The 19427-nt window shown below is 45.1% G+C and overlaps 1 protein-coding gene across 2 annotated transcripts in view; it reads right to left on the bottom strand.

The window, feature by feature from the left end:
- F13A1 (coagulation factor XIII A chain) overlaps nt 1-19427 on the bottom strand; it is a 165934-nt gene that overhangs the window by 22551 nt on the left and 123956 nt on the right. For both annotated transcript variants that reach the window (XM_047734490.1, XM_047734489.1), the window contains exons 11-12: nt 13274-13427; nt 4426-4713 (exon numbers count right to left, since the gene is read on the bottom strand). In XM_047734490.1, the coding sequence (XP_047590446.1) occupies nt 4426-4713; nt 13274-13427 (442 nt within the window). The remainder of the gene's footprint in view (nt 1-4425; nt 4714-13273; nt 13428-19427) is intronic.

Here is a 19427-nt window from a genome sequence, read left to right as displayed (position 1 = left end):
TCCAGGGTCCCCTCTGCTCACCATCTGGGCTGAGGGTGGGAATGCTATCTTGTGGCTCTGAGTATAACAGAGAGGTCCTGTTCGGCTGCCCTCCCTGCTTTCTCCATCACTCTCATTTCCCACTGCTCAGGATTCGAGAGAGCAAAGAGGCCAACCTGGGTGGTGGTGTAGCACCTGCTGCACCTGCTCAGAGTCAGGTGCTAGTGCGGCGTGGACTGCCGGTCCTGCAGGGCAATGCGTGGTCATGTCTCCATCCCCGTGCCCAGAACACAGGCTCTGCAAATGCTCACAGGATGCAACATCTCACCTACTGCTTCCCTGCCCCATGTCTGCCCTTGGCCGAAGATTCCTCCTCCCTGTGGACGTTATTAAAGGGAATGACTCCCAGCGTCCATTGCTTTACGTGAAGGTGCAGGGCATAGTCAGTCCTCAGTGAGCAGTCATGAAATGAGGACAGGATACTGTGTAGGGCGAGCCGGGGCACAGGGAAGGCCCCCTGACTTGCCGGCCCACAGGCAAGGGTGCATCAGCACGCTCATCAGTGGCTTCAAAGCCCCTTCACAGATGAATAGGCACTGTGACGTCTCTAGTCCCCAGTGAAGTAGAGTTTAGGAGGCTGGGGTCCAGGCATTATTTTACAGGTTCACAGCTGACTTTAATGTGCAGCTGGGGTGGGGAGACATTTCTCCAACAACCCAGAGGGCCCCCACAGGATCAGCTCTGTAGAAGCCTTGGTTCATGTAAAAGGTATGGCCCTTCCCATCCAGGAGCTTGCTGCTCAGAATGTGGCCTGCAGACTATCACCTGTGAGTTTATAAGAAATGCAGGTTCTCTGACCCCCCACCCCCACCCCAGCCCCACCACCCAGCTCACTGAATTAGGATCTGCTTTTGAATAAGATACCCGTAGGATGCATATTCAACTTTGAGAAGCTCCCAGATTTAGGAGGACCTTGGCTTGAACTTGGCCCTTGAATTCTGCTTTTTAAATGACCTGTTCATATTGCCTTCTTTGGGCCTGATCCTGGAACCTACGTCCTCCATGGCTCCCCTGGAAATTAATTGTCCAGACACATAAGACTCCATCCCTTGACTGGGTACACCTCAGATGAGCACAAGGGGGCCTGTTTTTCATGCCCCCAGCTCTGGATGGATGGAGTGGCAAATGGTATGTCTTGAAGAACAAGTGTTTTGTCTCCAGCAATAATAATAATAATAATAATAATAATAATAATAATAATAATAGGCTTCCTCTGGTTTTTACTGGCAGAGGGGCTGTGTTCAACCACTGAGTTCCTTAAGGCTGGTGAGATATGCCAGACTTCTTCCTACCCATCTTAATGGAGGCTTTTGCTACCTTTATAATGTTGGTACCAGGACAATATTCTCTGGGGTAGAACATTCTCTAAATCATAGCACTAAGGAAACTGGGCTGTGCTTCCAAGCCCAAGAGAACAGTGCTCCTGAAATAGTATGTTATGTAAGTGCTGTGTTTTGCCACTGCACAAGAAATTGTTCTAGATAAAGTTTATTAAACGTGGCAAGAGAAAGAAGAATAGGTTTTCATTCTATGAGTGGTGAAGCTGGGCTCCTGCCAATATCACTTACTGTGTCTGGGGAAAGCCGAGGGAGACACAGACAGGAGCTGCCTCATCTCTTTTTCCAAAAAGCAAAGAAAACTAAATATAGCCAAGTGGAAATGATAGCACCTTTGAAGGTACTGGAAGGTTTAAGTTATTCAAATCTTCCAAGCTGATTCTAGCCCACACATTCTCTTTAATCATCAATCTGGAAAGTATGCCTCCCATTCTACTTGGAAAACTTTCTTTGCAATCGAGCCTCCTAGGAGGGTAGTCTGACCTGCTTGATCAAGGTCTAGAATCAGGTGGCTTTTTGCAACACGTTGTGATTTATTTTATCTTATGATTATTATTATTTTTTTGCAATTTATTTTAGATTGCAGTTTGCAACCTATTCCATACAGTTAAGTCCACCTGGTCACTGTCCCTAGATCAGTGACTGAGAGGGTTAATGTATCATGCCATTCCAGCCTACTAACTCACAGAAGCTCATTTTCTTATTGGATTAGGGAGAAAAGGGGAAGGAGATGGAGAGATAGGACTCTTGTGAGGTGGTACAGGATGGTGCATAGTGAAACCTGAGTTAGATTACGCCTCATTTCTGCTCAAAATCCTCTAGCGGCTCCTCCACTCACTTGGAATCAAAGCCTAAGTCCTTACAAGGCCCCACAGTTCTTGATGTGGTCTAAACCATGCACTCTCTCTTGCCACCTTTGCTCCCAACTCGGGTTTCCTTGCTACTCCTTGAACACATCAAATAGGCTCTGGCCTCAGGGCCTTTGCATTTACAGTTTCTTCTGGCTACAAAGCTTGCTCCTTTCCTTCCACTAGGTTTCTGTTAAATGTCATCCCATTAGAGAGGTTTTCCCTGATCATTCCACCCCTGCCAACATTCCTTCCTTCCCTCACCCTGTTTTATATTTTTTATTATGTGCATTACTATACTATATGGGACTTTGTTTATTGCCCAGCCCCACCTCTTAAGACCACAAACCCCGTGAGGGTTGGCACTTCTGCTGTGTTCATGGCTGTGTCTCCAGCACCAAACAGCATCTAGATATTAAGCAGCAAATAAAGGTTAGGGGAATGGATCTACAATCCTGTGTTGTGGGTGGTATTGTTCCTATGCACAGAAGAGCTCAGATTAGTTAAGGAACTTGGCTTGGGACACACAGCCTGTAGGTGACATAATCACACCTAAAATCTCCATTCGTCTAATTCCAAGTCTCAGTTTCTCTTAAACTCCACTGTTTGAGTCCTTTATACCGACTACTCTTGTCTTTAAGTATTCCTCTTCCTATCTTGAGGGATAGGAAAAGTGCTAGATCTCTCAGTCCCTCCCCCTCCACCCAAAATGTACCATGATGATTTCCTAATTGTTAGTCATGTGACAGTAGCTCTAGAAATTTGTTGCCCTATGGTTGGGTAGGCTTCTTGGAATTAGGATTCTTAGGAATGTTCCCCATTTTTCTGGGAATATCTTTCTAAAACATTACAAGAGTACTGATTGCGGCTTGGGACAGCCCCTGAAGCCAGAAAGCCTGAAAACCACTGGGATGTGTGAGTCGGCCATCCCCGAGGGCCATATTAGTCTTGCTTGCCTTCATATTGTGAAACTCATTATTTGTACACCTTTAAAATATTTTTCTTTTTCTTTGCCACATGTCAGGCCAACGGAAATCTAGTGCTCTGAAGGGTTCAGGTCCTGAGCCCTTGGCCTGGAGACTGGTTTCTCCTGGTTAATTCATTTTACCAGTTGTGTGACCAACCTCTGTGCCCCCTAGATACTTGTACCCCAAGAACTGAGATTGGTCGAAACTGCAATCTCCAAGGTAAGCTGAAGTCTGTCGAGCCCAAGCTTGGTTAAAATATCCTGAAGTTTTACACTGAAGGAGAGGCTTTGCAAGGGCATGTGTTTGAGGGAGGCTGGGCAGGATCAAGGATGAGAACGAGACCCCATGAGAGGTGGCAGAGAGAACAAAGCTCTTCAGAGGCTCCTGGACAGCATGCCCCGAGTCTCTAGTCTCTTCTCCCAACGGTGGGCTCTCCCCTGTCCTGATATATCAGCAGATGAGTTTTCAGAAATGGCCTATATACAGAGCTCAGATCTTTTACCTTCTCAGTGGTAAAACAAAACACATCATTCCTGCTGGGGCAGTCCCCCAAAATGTTACCTGATGTGGGGATAGAGATTTCAGCAGGCGGGGTAGGGGGATTGCTTTCTGACCCAGGAAAGCATCGCAAACTTTCCTGGGTACTAAAAGCCCCTCGGGATTTTGTTACAATGTAAATCCCAGGTCAACAGATCTGGGTGGGGGCTGACAGATGCATTTCTAACCTGCCCCCCCAACCCCACTCTGGTTGTGGGGGGAGATTCTGATGTTTCTGGAGTCACAAGAAGTTTCATTTAATTTTCATGACTCGGGGGGCTCCAGGCCTTGGAAATTTCAGTGTTCATGTCTACGCATGAGAGGGGAAGCCAGAATCTGAGGCCCTCTGGCAGAAAGGGGTTCTCCTCTGGGACTCATATTCCTGAGCTCTGAGGTAGAACTTCAACTTTGACAGGAAGTTATTATTATTATTTTTTAAGATTCACTTAATTATTAGAGAGAGAGAGAGAGAGGTAGAAAGAGGGGGAAAATGGGGGAATGGGCAGAGGGAGAGAGGGAGAGAGAATCCTCAAGCAGAGTGCAGAGCCAGAAGCAGGACTTGACCCTTAGATCATGATCTGAGCCTAAACCAAGAGTCAGACACTTCACCGAATGAGCCACCCAGGTGCCCTGACAAGAAGTTATGAATGAGTGACAGCACCAAGCCAGACAGGGAGGCAGAGAACGTTAGCTTACGAGACAAGGGCTCCAGCGTCACTTCGAACGTCTCCTTCTTGAATTCCGTCTTGGAGACCCCCGTGTAGAAGACAATGTTGCCCGAGAGATAGGCCGAGAGGGTGTAACGGTTGGGGCTATTGTTCTGGAAGGTGATGGTGAGCTTGAAGTCTCTTCCCAGAACAGCATTTTCCACTTCAAAATTCATGGTCACATCAGACCTGGGTTTGAGGATGCTGTCCGTGTTGATGGGCTTTTTAGCCCCATACATCAGGGCAGTTTCCAGGGCCAGTCTCTCCTCTTCTTGGCCTAGGAGAGACTCAGAGATCATGACGGGGGAAAAGAAATGCAATCCATCCAAGAGAAATTATGAAACACTCGGCGCTCTGGGCACTGTGTGCTCTACTCAACCGTTGGCCTCTGTAAGCCACGGACTGCCCTTCGAGACAGGTGTCATCATTATTCCGGGGCTACCAATTCTCCAAAATCAGGTTTCTGGGGAACTATGACCTGCCTGGGCTGCCCAGTGGCATCTTCAGGGCTTATCTGAAAGGAGGGTGCTAAGGGGTTGCTCTCGGGGCTGTTTCTCCAGGGCTGCTACTTTGGGGTTCTGTGGGCAGAGTTGGCCCAGTCACACTCTTCTCAAATGGTAGCACCAGTTTGCTTCCCTCCCCAAATCCTAGCTAGAATTCGGGGCTCTCTAAGCAAAGATTTTGGCCATAGTTGCACCTTGCCATTCCATATTGTGCTCTACGAGTTTTCTCCTATTCACAGATCTTTCTGTTAAGACCTGTCTTCTTCATTGTCTCTCTTTCCATGTGGGCCTATCCCACTTGCTACTGCTGACCTGACCCCTGGGCAGCTGCTGTCCTGCCCCTCTACTCCTTCCCCTGTTGCCAATCCCCCCTGACAGAGTGCAGAGGTCCCCCTTTTTTTTTTTTTTTTGCATATAGTGCACAGCTCCATACACTCAGATCTGGCAAGTCGTTAACAAGCCTTCCCTGCCAAAGGGCTCTAAGATCAAGTTCCCTTAGGGAGCACTGGGTTATCTAGTGCCTCCAGATAGATGTTCACTGTCTTGATTCCAGCCTATCAGACATTCTGAGCCTGAGCCCTACAGTGAGGAATTTTAGTTAACATAAGACTTCCCAAACTCATCTGATGAAAAACACGTTTTTTTTGTTTTTTTTTTTGTCTTTTTGTTTTTTTTTGAGGAACACCTATTGGCATCTGGGGTACACTGAAATTCTAATGCATTTGGAGATGTGTGTGCCTTTTTTAGGAAAATGTCTTCTGTGGGCTATACAAGGTCATGGTGGAGGAGATGAAGGTAGGGACAGAAGGAGAAGGGGTGAGCTCTGGAAGAAACAAACAGTAGCTTTGGGCAGGTGTGGAAGCAAGAAATACAGGTACAAGTCAGACCTCAGGGCTCGCTCCTCCTGGCTCCGAGCTAGGCTGATGTTCCTTACAGAGCTCTGGACAAAATGCTCACTTGAGACAGAGAGAGTCTCTGTTTTCCTTACCACCCGAATACCTTTGGGTACATCTTGGTGCATTGTGGAAGACACAGAGGCAAATTCTTTGACTTGTGAAAACTAGTCATGGGAATGGCTAGCAAAAAAAGAATCACCTGGAAATAAAAGTGCAAGCTTTTAAATTCATTAATTTTAAGATAATGCCTTCTACTTTACTCAGCAATGAACTGCAGGGCAGATGAAGAAGTCGTTTAACAGCAACAGCTATCGCTGAGAGCTAACTCTGTTGACAGGTATTGGTGGTGAAGTGTATACTGGGCATTTTCTCCTTTAATCCTCAAAGAACTCTACAAGGAAGAGGCTATTATTACTATCCATGTCCTTGTTTGTTTAAAAAAAAAAAAGGGAGGGCTACCTATATCAGAAGGCTTTTAGGAGGTCTGGAGGCATGCATAAGAACTGGTACTTTGCAAAGACAGACAGTGCCAGTAGGTCTCGCAAACAAACGTGAATGTGTGTATGTGTTAATTTCTCTGATCGTCAGGATTGCAAGAATGTGCCAGGAGCAATTGGTCTAGGACAAGCATTGGCTAGAGCACATGTTTATAGATCAATAGGAGGGACACATTATCTCCCTGTAAAGGGAAGGAGGGGCTATGACAAGGAAAGCTCAGTGAAATATTTTAGCAGAAAGCACCTGGCCAACAGCTCCTTGGGAGAGCTTTATTGATGATCGCTTTGGATGGGCACCAGATATGCATTTAGACAAAATGCAGGAGGGGAACACCAGCACCAGGGACCTACCTGGCAGAGAGGTGCCATCCCGGGGGAGAGAGGCGAGCTGGCCCAGATTGGGGGAAGGGGCAGTGAAAGGCTTCTGGTCTCCTCAAGGGATCAGCTTCCTGTGAGCAGGAGTTGCCTGCCAGTTGTTCCAGGAAGCACAGGCCCAGATAGGAGGCAGGAACATCAGGGTTTCCCCAGAGCTCTGCAGAATTCCCATCTCTCTGCAGCTGTGCTTTACGCTCTGACATCTTACATAATTCAGGGCCATGAATTTAGTGCTGTGGGAGAATGATCTAAAGCCAGATTGTATTTTCTGAGATTCCTCTGCAGCCTCCAGGAGCAAGGTCAAAAGCATCTTTCCATTAACCGGGATGTAATGAAAGTGCCCTTTTATGTTTGATAAGCTTCTCGTTGTTCAGATTTTTAGCTCAAATGTCACCTTCTCAGAGAGCACCCCCTTCCATCACCCTGTGTAATGTGTCCCCAAGCCCAGTCCTCTCATCTCTTCCTAACACCTTACCTGGTTTTTGTCCTTTTCCCAGCACTTGACACTGCGTAACATTATTTTCCTCACTAGAACCTATCTCCCTGTCCCCAGGACCTATGACCCAGCCTGGCACAGAGGCTTTGAAGGATCAAGGTTTGGAAAAACACTTCGCTTTCATCCAGAGACAGAACTTTCATCTTTATAATGGATATGAAATAGTCTAGTTTTGGGGTATGTGATGTGCATTTAAATTCACCTGTGGAAGTGTCACCTGCATTAGCATTCATTTGACTGTTTGGTGCTGCTTGAGCCACTGTGATGTCCGGGCACTGTGTTAGGCTCAGATGAGAAGCACAAGCCTTCCCTCCCTTGTCTCAGGGACACGTGCAGAGGGATTGCTATGTGTATCCATCACAGATGCCGGGTCAGATGTTTGCATGTGGGGCAGGCAACAGGGGGAGAGATTCAACAGCCCCTAGGGGCAGGGAAGACTTCTCGGAGAGGTTTTTCTCCGAGGCATGAAGGCATGAAGAAAATGGCAGCCTGGCTCTCAGGACCGTGAGTGAGCAGCTTTCCAGGCTGCTGCTTGGGGAGCCTGTGGGTGTGGTCAGGAGGAGGAGCTGGAGGGTCCCAAAAGGCAAACAACAGAGGCTTGGTGAGCTCTGATTGAAGGGCCCTGCAAGGCAACAGAAGAGATCAAGGGCTTTTAAGCAGTATCCTAACAGGCTCAACTTTATATTTTAAATATGTCACTTTGGCAGCAATGCACAGGTTAGACAGAGGGAAAGAGAGGATGTGGCGGGAAGGTAGCCTTGGGAAGTAACCCAAGGTAGCCAGGAGAAAAATACTCATACACTGACTAATAGTAAGAGTATCATAGTAAGAAAAGAATTACTAGCAGGAGCAGAAAGTAACTTTATCAGACATTTATTTTGTATCAGGCACGATGCTAAGGGCTTTCCACACCTGATACCACTGAATTCTCAGAGTGCCCATGGTATAGAGAGAGAGGAGAGGAGATGAATTTGAACTATTTCAAAGGGGACATTTTCAGGGTTTGCTGCTTGACTGATTCTCGAGTTGCTAAACTTGGGGGGACTGTGGTTCTCTTCACTGGAGTCTGGAGTAGGGGAAAGAGATCCAGGTAAGGGAGGGAGTAAGAGAAGGCGACATTCTAGAAGGGTCGGTTTCGGGTTTCTACAGGAGACTTAGGGGAATGTGAAGCTGAACAGAGAAGCTGGTCCAGAGACACCAACAGGGCGGGGGGTGATGAGTAAATGTGACTCAGCCACAGAGAAAGAACATAACATAAAGTGGGTAGGAATGAAGCCTGTGGATTGAGCCTGGAATGATTACCATTCAGAGGTGAGGGGAAAAGAGGAGCTTAGAGTTGCAGAAAGGGTTAGAATAAAGAGTCAAGTAGGTTGGGATGGAATCTGGAGAAGTGGTGTCCTAGGAACAAAGAGGAGAGAGAATTTCAAGATTCGAGGGGTTGAGCAGGAGCATCAGAAGGTACGAGAAGGTACGAGGAGCTCAGGCAAGCTGAGATCTTCAAACATTTATTCCACATGGCAATCAGGTGGTGCTGGCAGTTTTGAGAAGAGGAGCTTCAAGGGGCACCTGGGTGGCTCAGTCAGTTGAGTGTCTGCCTTTGGCTCAGGTCGTGATCCCAGAGTTCTGGGATGGAGCCTTGCTTCCGGCTCCCTGCTCAGCAGGGAGTCTGCTTCTCCCTCTGCCCTTCACCCCGCTCATGCTCTCTCTCACTCTCTCTCTCAAATAATAAAAATAAACAAGACCTTCCAAAAAAGAAGAAGAAGAAAAAGAAAAGAAGAAGAAGAAGAGGAGGAGGAAGAAGAAGAGGAAGAAGAGGAAGGAGAAGAAGGAGAAGGAGAAGGAGGAGGAGGAGGAGGAGAAGAAGAAGAAAAAGAAGAAGAAGAAGAAGAAGAAGAAGAAGAAGAAGAAGAAGAAGAAGAAGAAGAAGAAGAAGAAGAAGAAGAGGAGGAGGAGGAAGGGGAAGAGGAAGAGGAAGAAGAAGAAGAAGGAGAAGAAGGGCTTCAGGGATCTGGGGCTGGGAGCAGAATGCAGGGGATGGTAGGTGAGAAAGGAAGGGAAAAGGCACATAATGGGCTGCCAAGGACAGGCAGCTCTTTCAAGATGCCTGGCCGTGGAGAATAGCGGGAAGAAAGAATGGGGCATGTTTGGTGGGGAATATATTGCTGAAAAAAGGTAGCCCATTTTTTTTTTTTTTAAACACAGGTGACACCGGATCCTGCTTAAATGCAAATGAGAAGGAGCTAATAGGGAAGGAGACATGGAAATACAAGTGACAGAGGGAGTGATTGATGCAACAAAGAGGAAATGGGATCCAGACACCATCATAAAAGAAGACAGATGGCCGCAGAAGTTTTAAGAATTCTGGTTTTCAAAATTTTATAGTTTCCTTATCTTACATATTTGAAAAAAAGTGTAAAATTAATATTAAGCTTTAGTTCATCCACATGAAAAATGATCTTTTCACGATTTAGTTAATTAAAATAGTTAATCCCTGAATCTGGTAATAATTTCTTCTCTATGTTTTTATTCATCTCCACATTTTAGTGGCCACATTCAGCATTTATGATTAGAGAAATTATATGAGAGATTCAATAATGAGAATCGGAGTGACAAATGTGTGACCACGGATGCCTGCAGCCTTTCCTAGGCGCCTGTGGCAATGTCTATAATCGCTCAGTTGGTCTCACCAGATTCAGGCGTGGTCTCTGAATCCTTCTATAAAGTAGCTCCCCATTTGGTCATTCCTAAGGTCAGAATTTAAAGGCTAATTTAAAGGCTAATGTTTAAGAGGCTAATTAACCTCCTGGGATCAAACTCCAGCCCAGAAGCCAGGTGGGGTGTCTCATAACTATCTATGCAGATTTAGGGATTCTTTTGCTTGGACCAGACCCCCATACTGTCCACCACCCTGAGCCTTGCCTTCTTGCCAAACTCTGGAAGCCTGTACCTCAGCTATCTTCCTCATCTGGAGTGGGCACATGTTATTTCTATTTATTTATTTATTTATTTACTTATTTATTTATTTATTTATTTATTTATTTTACATGTTACTTCTTTTAATCTGGTGTCCAGCCCTGGTCTAGCTCCAACTCCTCTTCTGTTGGACTAGACTTTGGTCCTTTCTCTTTTGACATCTGACCCTGATTTGGTCTTCACTGTCACCTCCACGGATGACAGCTGATGACAATGGCGCTCTGCTGTGTGGTTTAGAAGAGTCAGCTGGTTGTCTGCATGGCTCCCTGTAGGGCCATGGCTTTTTCTCTACACTGTCTGTTCAAGACTTCTTCCACATCAGTTTATCCACAATCCCTGATGGGCTGCCTCTTCCTGAAGAAGTCTCTCCTCATAGTTTTGACCTGGCCAGTTCCTGTTTCTCCTTCTCTCTCAGTGAGCCCATCACTAATGTCCTTCAAGTCTGATTTGGAAACTCCCTTCTCTGTGCCCTGTTCTGGGCACCTGCTGCACAGCATGGGGAGGGCTTGGTTCCTGATCCATCTGTCCAGCTAGACGGGAAAACAGGTCTGTGTGTCTCATCCCTATACAACAGTGCTGGGAATATGGTGAGTGGTTAAGAGCAAGTTGTTGAATGGATGAATGAATAGATTACGGAATGTTGCAGCTAGTTTCTTTCTCTCTCTCTTTTTAAGATTTTATTTATTTATTTATTTTTTGTCAGAGAGAGATAGAGTGTGCACAAGCAAGGGGAGTAGCAGGCAGAGAGAAACAGGCTCCCCACGAGCAGGAAGCCCAATGCGAAACTCGATCCCAGGACCCTGGGATCATGACCTGAGTGGAAGTTAGTGCTTAACCGATTGAGCCACCCAGGTATCCCTCTTTCTCTTTTTCTATGGACTTTTATTTTTCCTTTTCAAACCTTTTTGCCCATAACTCTATAACAAGAGGGCATTACTTGTTTGCTTTACTGTACTTATGGGTTTTTAAACTCTCATTTCAGGAAAAAGCCATAAAGGGAAAAAAAAAAAAAAACCCACGTCCTTCATGCTATTTGTTATGCTCCACAAATAAGTGAAACCATATGATAATTGCCTCTCTCTGCTTGACTTATTTCACTCAGCATAATCTCTTCCAGTCCCATCCATGTTGCTACAAAAGTTGGGTATTCATCCTTTCTGATGGAGGCATAATACTCCATAGTGTATATGGACCACATCTTCCTTATCCATCTGTCTGTTGAAGGGCATCTTGGTTCTAGCATGAAGGACATGGGGAGTTAGGAGAAGGCATTTGAGGGAAATTGGAAGGGGAGGTGAACAATGAGAGACTGTGGACTCTGAAAAACAATCTGAAGGGTTTGAAGAGGTAGGGGGGTGGGAGGTTGGGGGAACGAGGTGGTGGGTATTAGAGAGGGCACGGACTGCATGGAGCACTGGGTGTGGTACAAAAACAATGAATACTGTTATGCTGAAAATAAATAAAATAAAAAAAAATTTGCTATATACATGGAGGACAAGGGGAGATGGAGAGGAGAAGGGAGTTGAGGGAAATTGGAAGGGGAGGTGAACCATGAGAGACTATGGACTCTGAAAAACGATCTGAGAATTTTGAAGGGGTGGGGGGTGGGAGGTTGGGGGCACCAGGTTGTGGGTATTGTAGAGGGCACGGATTGCATGGAGCACTGGGTGTGGTGCAAAAATAATGAATACTGTTATGCTGAAAAAAATTAAAAAATTAAAAAAAAATTTGCTATATAAAAAAAGAACTGTAGATGTTAATCTACTGGCAACCAAAATTTCAAAATAAACTCTTAAAATACAAAAAAAACCCCACATTTGTATCTATGTTGTGCAATGGATGATAACCACTAGAAGAAAAGAATGAACCATTTCAGAAATACAGCAAAAATTCACTAGTTCAGGTGGCAAAAATCCTGAATTTTACAATGCATGAGAATTCTCAATTCAGCAAACTTTCTCTTTATAGTGCAAATTGTTTTTTTAAATAAGAGCAGAGAGACTATCTAAAATATTTAAAACAAATTCTGCCCTCCTTAGCACTTCAGGAATACTGATGAATATTTAAGTATATGCTAATTACTTGTCATTTCTCTCCATTCACTAAAATAAATGCCACTCCTAAGAACCTCTGCTGGTGAATCATTTGTATAATATACTCCACATTCCCCATCAAGAAACCTAAACTCCTCTAACTCCTGTCCACTACTGACCTTGGGCAGCTTTGCCTTTAGCCACTGGCACTCTGAGCTTGATGTTTTTAGAACCCTAAACACACCGACTAACTCACACCTCCCAGATGCCTTTGGTCGTGTTCCCAGTGCCTGGAAGCCCCCATCTAGATATCTTTAACTGTGGCCTGTGATTTCTCTCATCCTGCTCTGCTTTTTCTGAATCTTCTGGCTGGACTGAGTGTCTTTCTTTTTTGCTCCCAAACCCTCCACATGATGATCCTATCACTTTTCCAGGAACAGAAACTGAATCCTGCTCACCATGGGGATCCCTGGCACCAAATGTAATTCCAGACATTAGAGTAGGTGCCTGGTACTGACTGAAATGACTTTGAACTCCAGAGCTCCCTTGGAAGCTCCCAATAAACACTATTAACATTATTTTATGATTGAAATGCGACTTTGACCTAATGGACCTGAATTAGTGAGACCACACTTCCTGTTGATATTGTATTATCTATCTCAAGGGACTTCCATGATAATTCAATGGAACAATGCATGTAAAAATAGTTTGTTAAGTACTAAACAGCTGTGAACGGTTGTTTAAATTTCTATTATTGAACTAAAATCACATTAGTTGCACAGTGTTTTCTATTATTGGAAGTTAAGATTCTTCCATGTTTTTGTGGGCAAGAACTAGATTGTGTTAAAAAAGACATGACTTTAAACAAGATTGTCTTCACAAGTGATGCAAATGGGAATTCTGCTCAGAGCAAATCAAGAAAACTACAAGGAGAAATTGTGGGTGTGAGGTGTCTCCCTCATGAAAGTTTAGGGTATTTTCTCCAGAACACATTTCATAGTGAAAGTAAGTAAGTATTAAACAAACTTGGGCAAAGAAATCTTCATTCAGGGGCAGTAAGTTACCTTCTTGGAACTTGTAGGTATCAGTAATATCCTTTATGCCATCTCCTCCCACTTCTTTGGTCACAATCAATTTCCCGATGTGAGTGGTATCAACAGCTTCAACCACATGAGTGCCATCTTTCTTGGCTGTAATGTAAATGAGATCACTGTTGACCTAAAAACAGGAGAAGAGAGCGTTAGCTACCCTCTGAAGTCCTTGTCATCAAAATCTCTTCGTGGTGTAGCCGTCCGGGATCCCTAGAGCAGACATGTTCTTCTCTTCAACAACACTGGATTCACAGGGCTGAATTTGTTTTAAAATGAACCTGAAGGACAAGCTAGCTTATTTTAGTCATCAGGCATTATAAATGAAGAGTATTTGGATATTGATTGTTTAAACATCATTCACTTTTTTCTCCCCTTTTCCTTGCTGGTGAATTCTACCTCTTCAGAAAGGAGCCCAAACCATCACACCCGTTACTCACTTTCCCAGACTGCTCTTAATCTGGCCATGGTTTTGTGACCTCCTTCTGGGAAGAAGAGGAAGTCTGCTGGGTGGCTTCTTGGAAGGATTCTTCTCTGTTATAAAAAGAGAGGGTTTGCCCTTCCCTTCCTGCTTTTTAATGTTTTCACCTGAAGTGAGGTGATGCTTGGACCTTCTGTAGCCACCCTGGGACAGTGAAGAGAAATACTGCCAACAGTACAAAGATGGCTGTGTGGAGAGATAAGAGGCACCTGAGGACTTAACAATGCTGTACAATAAGTACCTGGGGTGGGGGGATGCTGAAGATACCACGAGAGCACCTGGGGCAATAAGGTGGGGTGGGGCAGGGTGGGAGGGTAGTGAGGAAGTAACAGCCAAGTTGAAAGTTGGAAGATGCATGGGAGTCAGTGAACTAAAGGAGCTCATGTTACTTGTTCTTACCAACCAACCCACAGAAGCTCACGAAAGAACACAAGCAAATTTGTGGAGGTCATGGCCATCCCTACTTCCTTCACTGTGGGGAAGATGTCACAGGTGTATTCATATGTCCAAACTCATCAAGATATATCTATTAAATATGTACAATAGTTTACATTAATCATACCCTGTTAAAGCTAAAAGGAATAAAGAAAAAAAGAATGGAAAGAGGAAGGTGGTGACAGGCAGAGGGACTGCCCCAGCCCCAGTTCTGAGAGGGTGGATCAGGGCCACGCTGGATTAGCTGCAAGAACCTTGGGTTCTGATTTAGAATGTGTACTTTTGGAAAACTACTTTATCCTCTCTGAACTTCAGTTCCTTCTTCTATAAAATGAAAATGGTTATACTTGCTCTGCCAATCTCATAGTAACGCGTTAGTGAGACAGCACCGAGCGAGCTATGATCTATGTGAGCATGACTTCTAAACTTTAAAACTGAGTGAAAACGTAATGGTTTTTATTAGGTAAGGGGGAACTTGATGATAAAACCTGAACTTTCAAAGTTGAGGTTACAAAGAGCAACTTTTCTCTACTTTCTCACAAAATGTTCGGAATTTACATGGACTCTGACCTCTACTGAGGTGAAAGCAAGTAGCCGACATTTACTGAACAGCCACAAGGTTTCAGGGACACTTACAAATTATTTAATCTAAACCTCACAGCAATAAACACCTGTAAGGTATGTATTCTTATCCCTGTTTTAGAGATGAGTGTGCCAAGTGGATTAAGAAGGGTCATCAAAGTGTTGGTGGTCCCATAGCTGGGAACTGCTAGAGAAGGAAACCCTGGGCTGGCCCATTCTCTGACCTGCACTGTGCATTGCCTCTCCCATACAACCCTGCTGCACCAGGAGGACTGCCATGAGGTGGGGAGGTGGTTTCATGCTTGGGGTACAAGTGGTCCCATGCATGCGGCTCAGATATTTGAGGGATGATAAATGGTGACCTCATTCTTCAGCAGAATAATCCTGGCTTTGTGGCATTAGCCATAGGATGTGCAAGACCAAAATATGAATTTAGGAATCAGGATAGGCCATGATATACCCTATCAGGGATATTTGTCATTTTGAGGGGGAAAAAAAAAAAGTAAAGCTTCCCGAGGATTTTGGCTTTCCCTCTGGAGAAGGCCATGGGAGCACAAACAGCCTCCTCATTCACTTGCAAATTATAGCAATCATGCTGATAAATATCCTCTTAATAAGCACCCTTACCGCAGTTTACAGTTTTCCAGGGAGACGAGGCTAAAATGAAAGTGGCTAAATCATTGTCTTCCCTTGAACGTAGAGCTTAGGAAATTTACTTGGACTAAAATCTCAGGCCAGCCCAGCAGCACTGTCCCTTGTGGAGACAGGCTAGGAGAAACCCACATATGAAATGGCTATTGCATTTGTACGTCATGGGGGTGTGGAGAGAAAGTATTCTTTCCGATCAACATTAGCAAACTTTCTTTTCAGTTTCAGCTGCCAGGGCAATGGTCCTCCAACCTGGCTGTGTATGAGCCACTGAGGGCTTAAAAGAGTAACAGTGCTAGGCCCCCAGCCAAAGCCAACTACATGTCGACGGCAGACAGTAAGTGCAGGTGATGCTGGAAAGAATATTGGATCTATATTGGATCTATACTCTGTGACTTTGGGCAAGACTCAATGTCTCTCAGCTTGGGTTTAATAATGCCATTCTAGCAGGGTGGGAAGCTAGTACTGCTGGAAAAAGCCCTTTGTTGAAGGCTAACTTCTTTTGAAGAAAAGGAGTCTTAATGGCCATCTAGTCCTACCCCTATGCTTGAGGGGACTGTGGGCATGCAGAACCTGGGCATCCCAGCATGGAATCTGTGCCCACCGCACCTTTGTCTCTTTGTCAGACACAGGAACTAAGCCTCTGCTCAGGTACTTACTGAGCTCCAGAGTCCCAGCAAAGGTGGACTGGGGTTGCAAGCTGAGGGTCCCCTCTCTACAGAGTTCAGCGTGTACCCCTGGAATGTAAGCTTATGTCTATTGCTGGCAGAAGCTATGCTCATGACCGCTAAGGATGAAAACACTTTTTACAGGATGCAGCAAGATTTGTTTTGCTCCTTTGTTCCCAGGTAGAGATAGCTACAAAAATAGGCTGTGGAGAGAAAGTGGTGCTCCTCTGAGAGTGCATGGAGGCAGTGGGTCCATGAACCTGGTCCATGAGCCTTCTGGCACAATTGCTGTCCTTCTACTCTGTGCTTGCCATTCCTTCAGCCTGTAGATGCTGGCTATGAGGCCAGACCCCTGTGTGTGTTCCCTGCTGCTTTTTCCCTGTGCCTCGTCTCTCACCAGGATTGCCAGCTCTGAGGGCACCATTGGGATCCTATCCTAATCTCTGAGATTCTGTTCTTAGCAGAGTCCTCTGCATCTGCTTTTGTTTGCGTGCTTGCTTCATTCAGCCATCCACCCATCATTCATTCATTCTACAAGTACTTATCCATGACTACTTTGTGCCAGAACTTGCTTTCAGTGATGACAATACTTTCACAGAGCTTATGTTCTAGAAGGGAGAGAAATAATAACACTAAGGCAGGGTAGAAAGATAAAAGCAACGGGTCAGGAAGTGAGATTTTAGATGGGGGTGGGATAGGGTGAGTCAAGGCCTCTTTGAGGAGGTGACCTGAGCAGAGACTTGGATGCAAGGAGGGGTCAGGTGTACAAAGTGTGGTGGAAGGTAGGGAAGAGCTTTTCAAGAAAAAGGAACAGTATATATAAGGGCTCAGAAACAAGAGTATGTCTACATGTTGCCAGAAGGGCAAGGTCAGTATGACTGGAGGGAAATGAGCAAGGGACGAGATAGAAAGAAAGCCAGGGGCCAGATCACATAGAATCTTGTAAAGACTTGTGATCAGTGTTATTGTAAGGGTGGTGGAAATCCACTAGAAAGTTGGGGGCAAGGGAATAATGTGTTTTATTTACATTTTTAAAGGATAATTCTGGCTAGTTTGTGGAGAATAGATAGAAAAAGCCTCAGAGAAGAGAAGGGAGGTGGGCTAGGAATCAAGTTCATAGAGCTCAGTGTTGTACAGAGTTCAAAGGAGAACAATCGGCATCGCAGACTTGGATGGATGCATGTTATTTTTAGAAGGCATTTCTTTTTTTTAAATTAACATATAATGTATTATTTGTTTCAGGGGTACAGGTCTGTGATTCATCAGTCTCACCATAGCATACATGCTCCCCAAAGTCCATCATCCAACCACCCCATCCCTCCCACCCCCTCCACTCCAGCAACCCTCAGTTTGTTTCCTGAGATTTAGAGTCCTTTATGGTTTGTCTTCCGTCCTGGTTTCATCTTGTTTCATTTTTCCCTCCCTTCCCCTATGGTCCTCTACCTTGTTTCTCAAATTCCTCATATCAGTGAGATCATATGATATTTCTCTTTCTCTGATTGACTTATTCTGCTTAGCATAATACCCTCTAGATCCATCCACGTTGTTGCAAATGGCAATATTTGGGGTTTTTTTGATGGCTGCATATAATTCCATTATATACATATATCCCAGATCTTCTTTATCCATTCATCTGTTGATGGACATCTAGGTTCTTTCCATAGTTCAGCTATTATGGACATTGCTGCTATGAACATTGGGGTGCACGGGCCCCTTCAGATCACTACATTTGCATCTTTGGTTTAAATACCAAGAGTGCAATTTCTGGGTCATAGGGCAGCTCTATTATCAACTTTTTGAGGAACCTCCATGCTGTTTTCCAGAGTGGCTGCACCAGCTTGCATTCCCACCAACAGTGTAGGAGGTATATACCCTTAGAAGGTATTTCTGGCAAGATGCATGAAGAAGATTAAGAAGAGAAGCCAAACTGATTCTAAAATCATATACATTATTTGAATAAATGGTTGAACTATTTTAATTCAGAATAGGAGCCCCCCAGATGGGCTAACAAGTAGTAGCAAAATAACCTTGAATTGAGAAGGAAGCATCTGTACCATTGGTATCCACAGTGCCTCTGGCCCAGATCAAGGGAAATTGCTATGTAGCTTCTGAGCAATGGAGCAGTTACTGTGGCCCTGGGGGACCAGTCATCCTTGCTGCAGAAATCATCTCAGGAACAGGGAGGGAAGGAGGAGTGGGCATGTGCTCGAGTGTGCATGTATGTGCAGTCTTGGGGTGGGCTGGTACGAAGGGGAGGACAGAGCCAATGAGAGGAAGCTAAAATCAAGTGAACACGGGATCTCATGAGATGACTCCGCAGCTTAGCACTATTCTCCTCTCTCCTCTCCCCCTTTAGACGCCAAAGGCCACCATTAGTTGGGGAAAGAAAAGGCAGATGGGCTTCCAGAATGGAGGTCCTCTCCATGGCACTGAGGACATGAGAAAGGAGGAATTAGAGAAATAAACTTCAAGCCCTGGAAACAATCTAAAAATGTGAAGAATGCATTTCTAAAAGAGAGGAGGAGAGGAAATGGGGCAGAGATAGGATGCTTCCCATGTACCTGCCTCTTTTTTTTTTTTTTTAAGACTTTATTTATTTGACAGAGAGATCACAAGCAGGCAGAGAGGCAGGCAGAGAGAGAGAGGAGGAAGCAGGCTCCCTGCTGAGCAGAGACCCCTATGCGGGGCTCGATCCCAGGACTCTGAGATCATGACCTGAGCCGAAGGCAGCCGCTTAACCCACTGAGCCACCCAGGCGCCCCCCTGCCTCTTTTTTTTAATTTTGAATTTTTTAATATGAGTCTAGTGGATACACAATGTTACATAAGTTTCAGGTGTACAACATAGTGATTCAACTTCTCTATGCTGTGCTCACGGCAAGTGTAGCTACCATCTGTCACCACACAACACGATTACAACATCATTGACTATATTCCCTATGCTGTGCCTTTCATCCCCATGGCTTATTCTATAACTGGAAGCCTGCATCCTCTGCTCCCCTTCACTTCTTATTTTGGATTTTGCTTTCACTAAAGGATACCACAGCTCTGAGATGATCAAAAAACGTCAGTGAACATGATGTTTAATCCAGCCCGGAAGTGAGTAAGGAATGACCAGTGAGAGGCAAGAAAAGGCACACTGGGCTGCCTGCCTGGGGTGTGACAGGCAGGCTTACGCAGCCAGAGGATGGAGCAGGGAAGGGAGGATGCCATCTGAACCTGAGTCATGGACACTCTCATTAAAGTTAAATACGACGCCCCCTGTGTGGTCCTACTTTGGGCACCCTTGAGAAAAGATTCCTCATACACTTTCAACA

This window comes from Lutra lutra, chromosome 6, assembly GCF_902655055.1.
Source record: "Lutra lutra chromosome 6, mLutLut1.2, whole genome shotgun sequence".
In the NCBI taxonomy this organism is placed as follows: Eukaryota; Metazoa; Chordata; class Mammalia; order Carnivora; family Mustelidae; genus Lutra; species Lutra lutra.
This window is presented reverse-complemented; position numbering and strand designations above follow the sequence as displayed.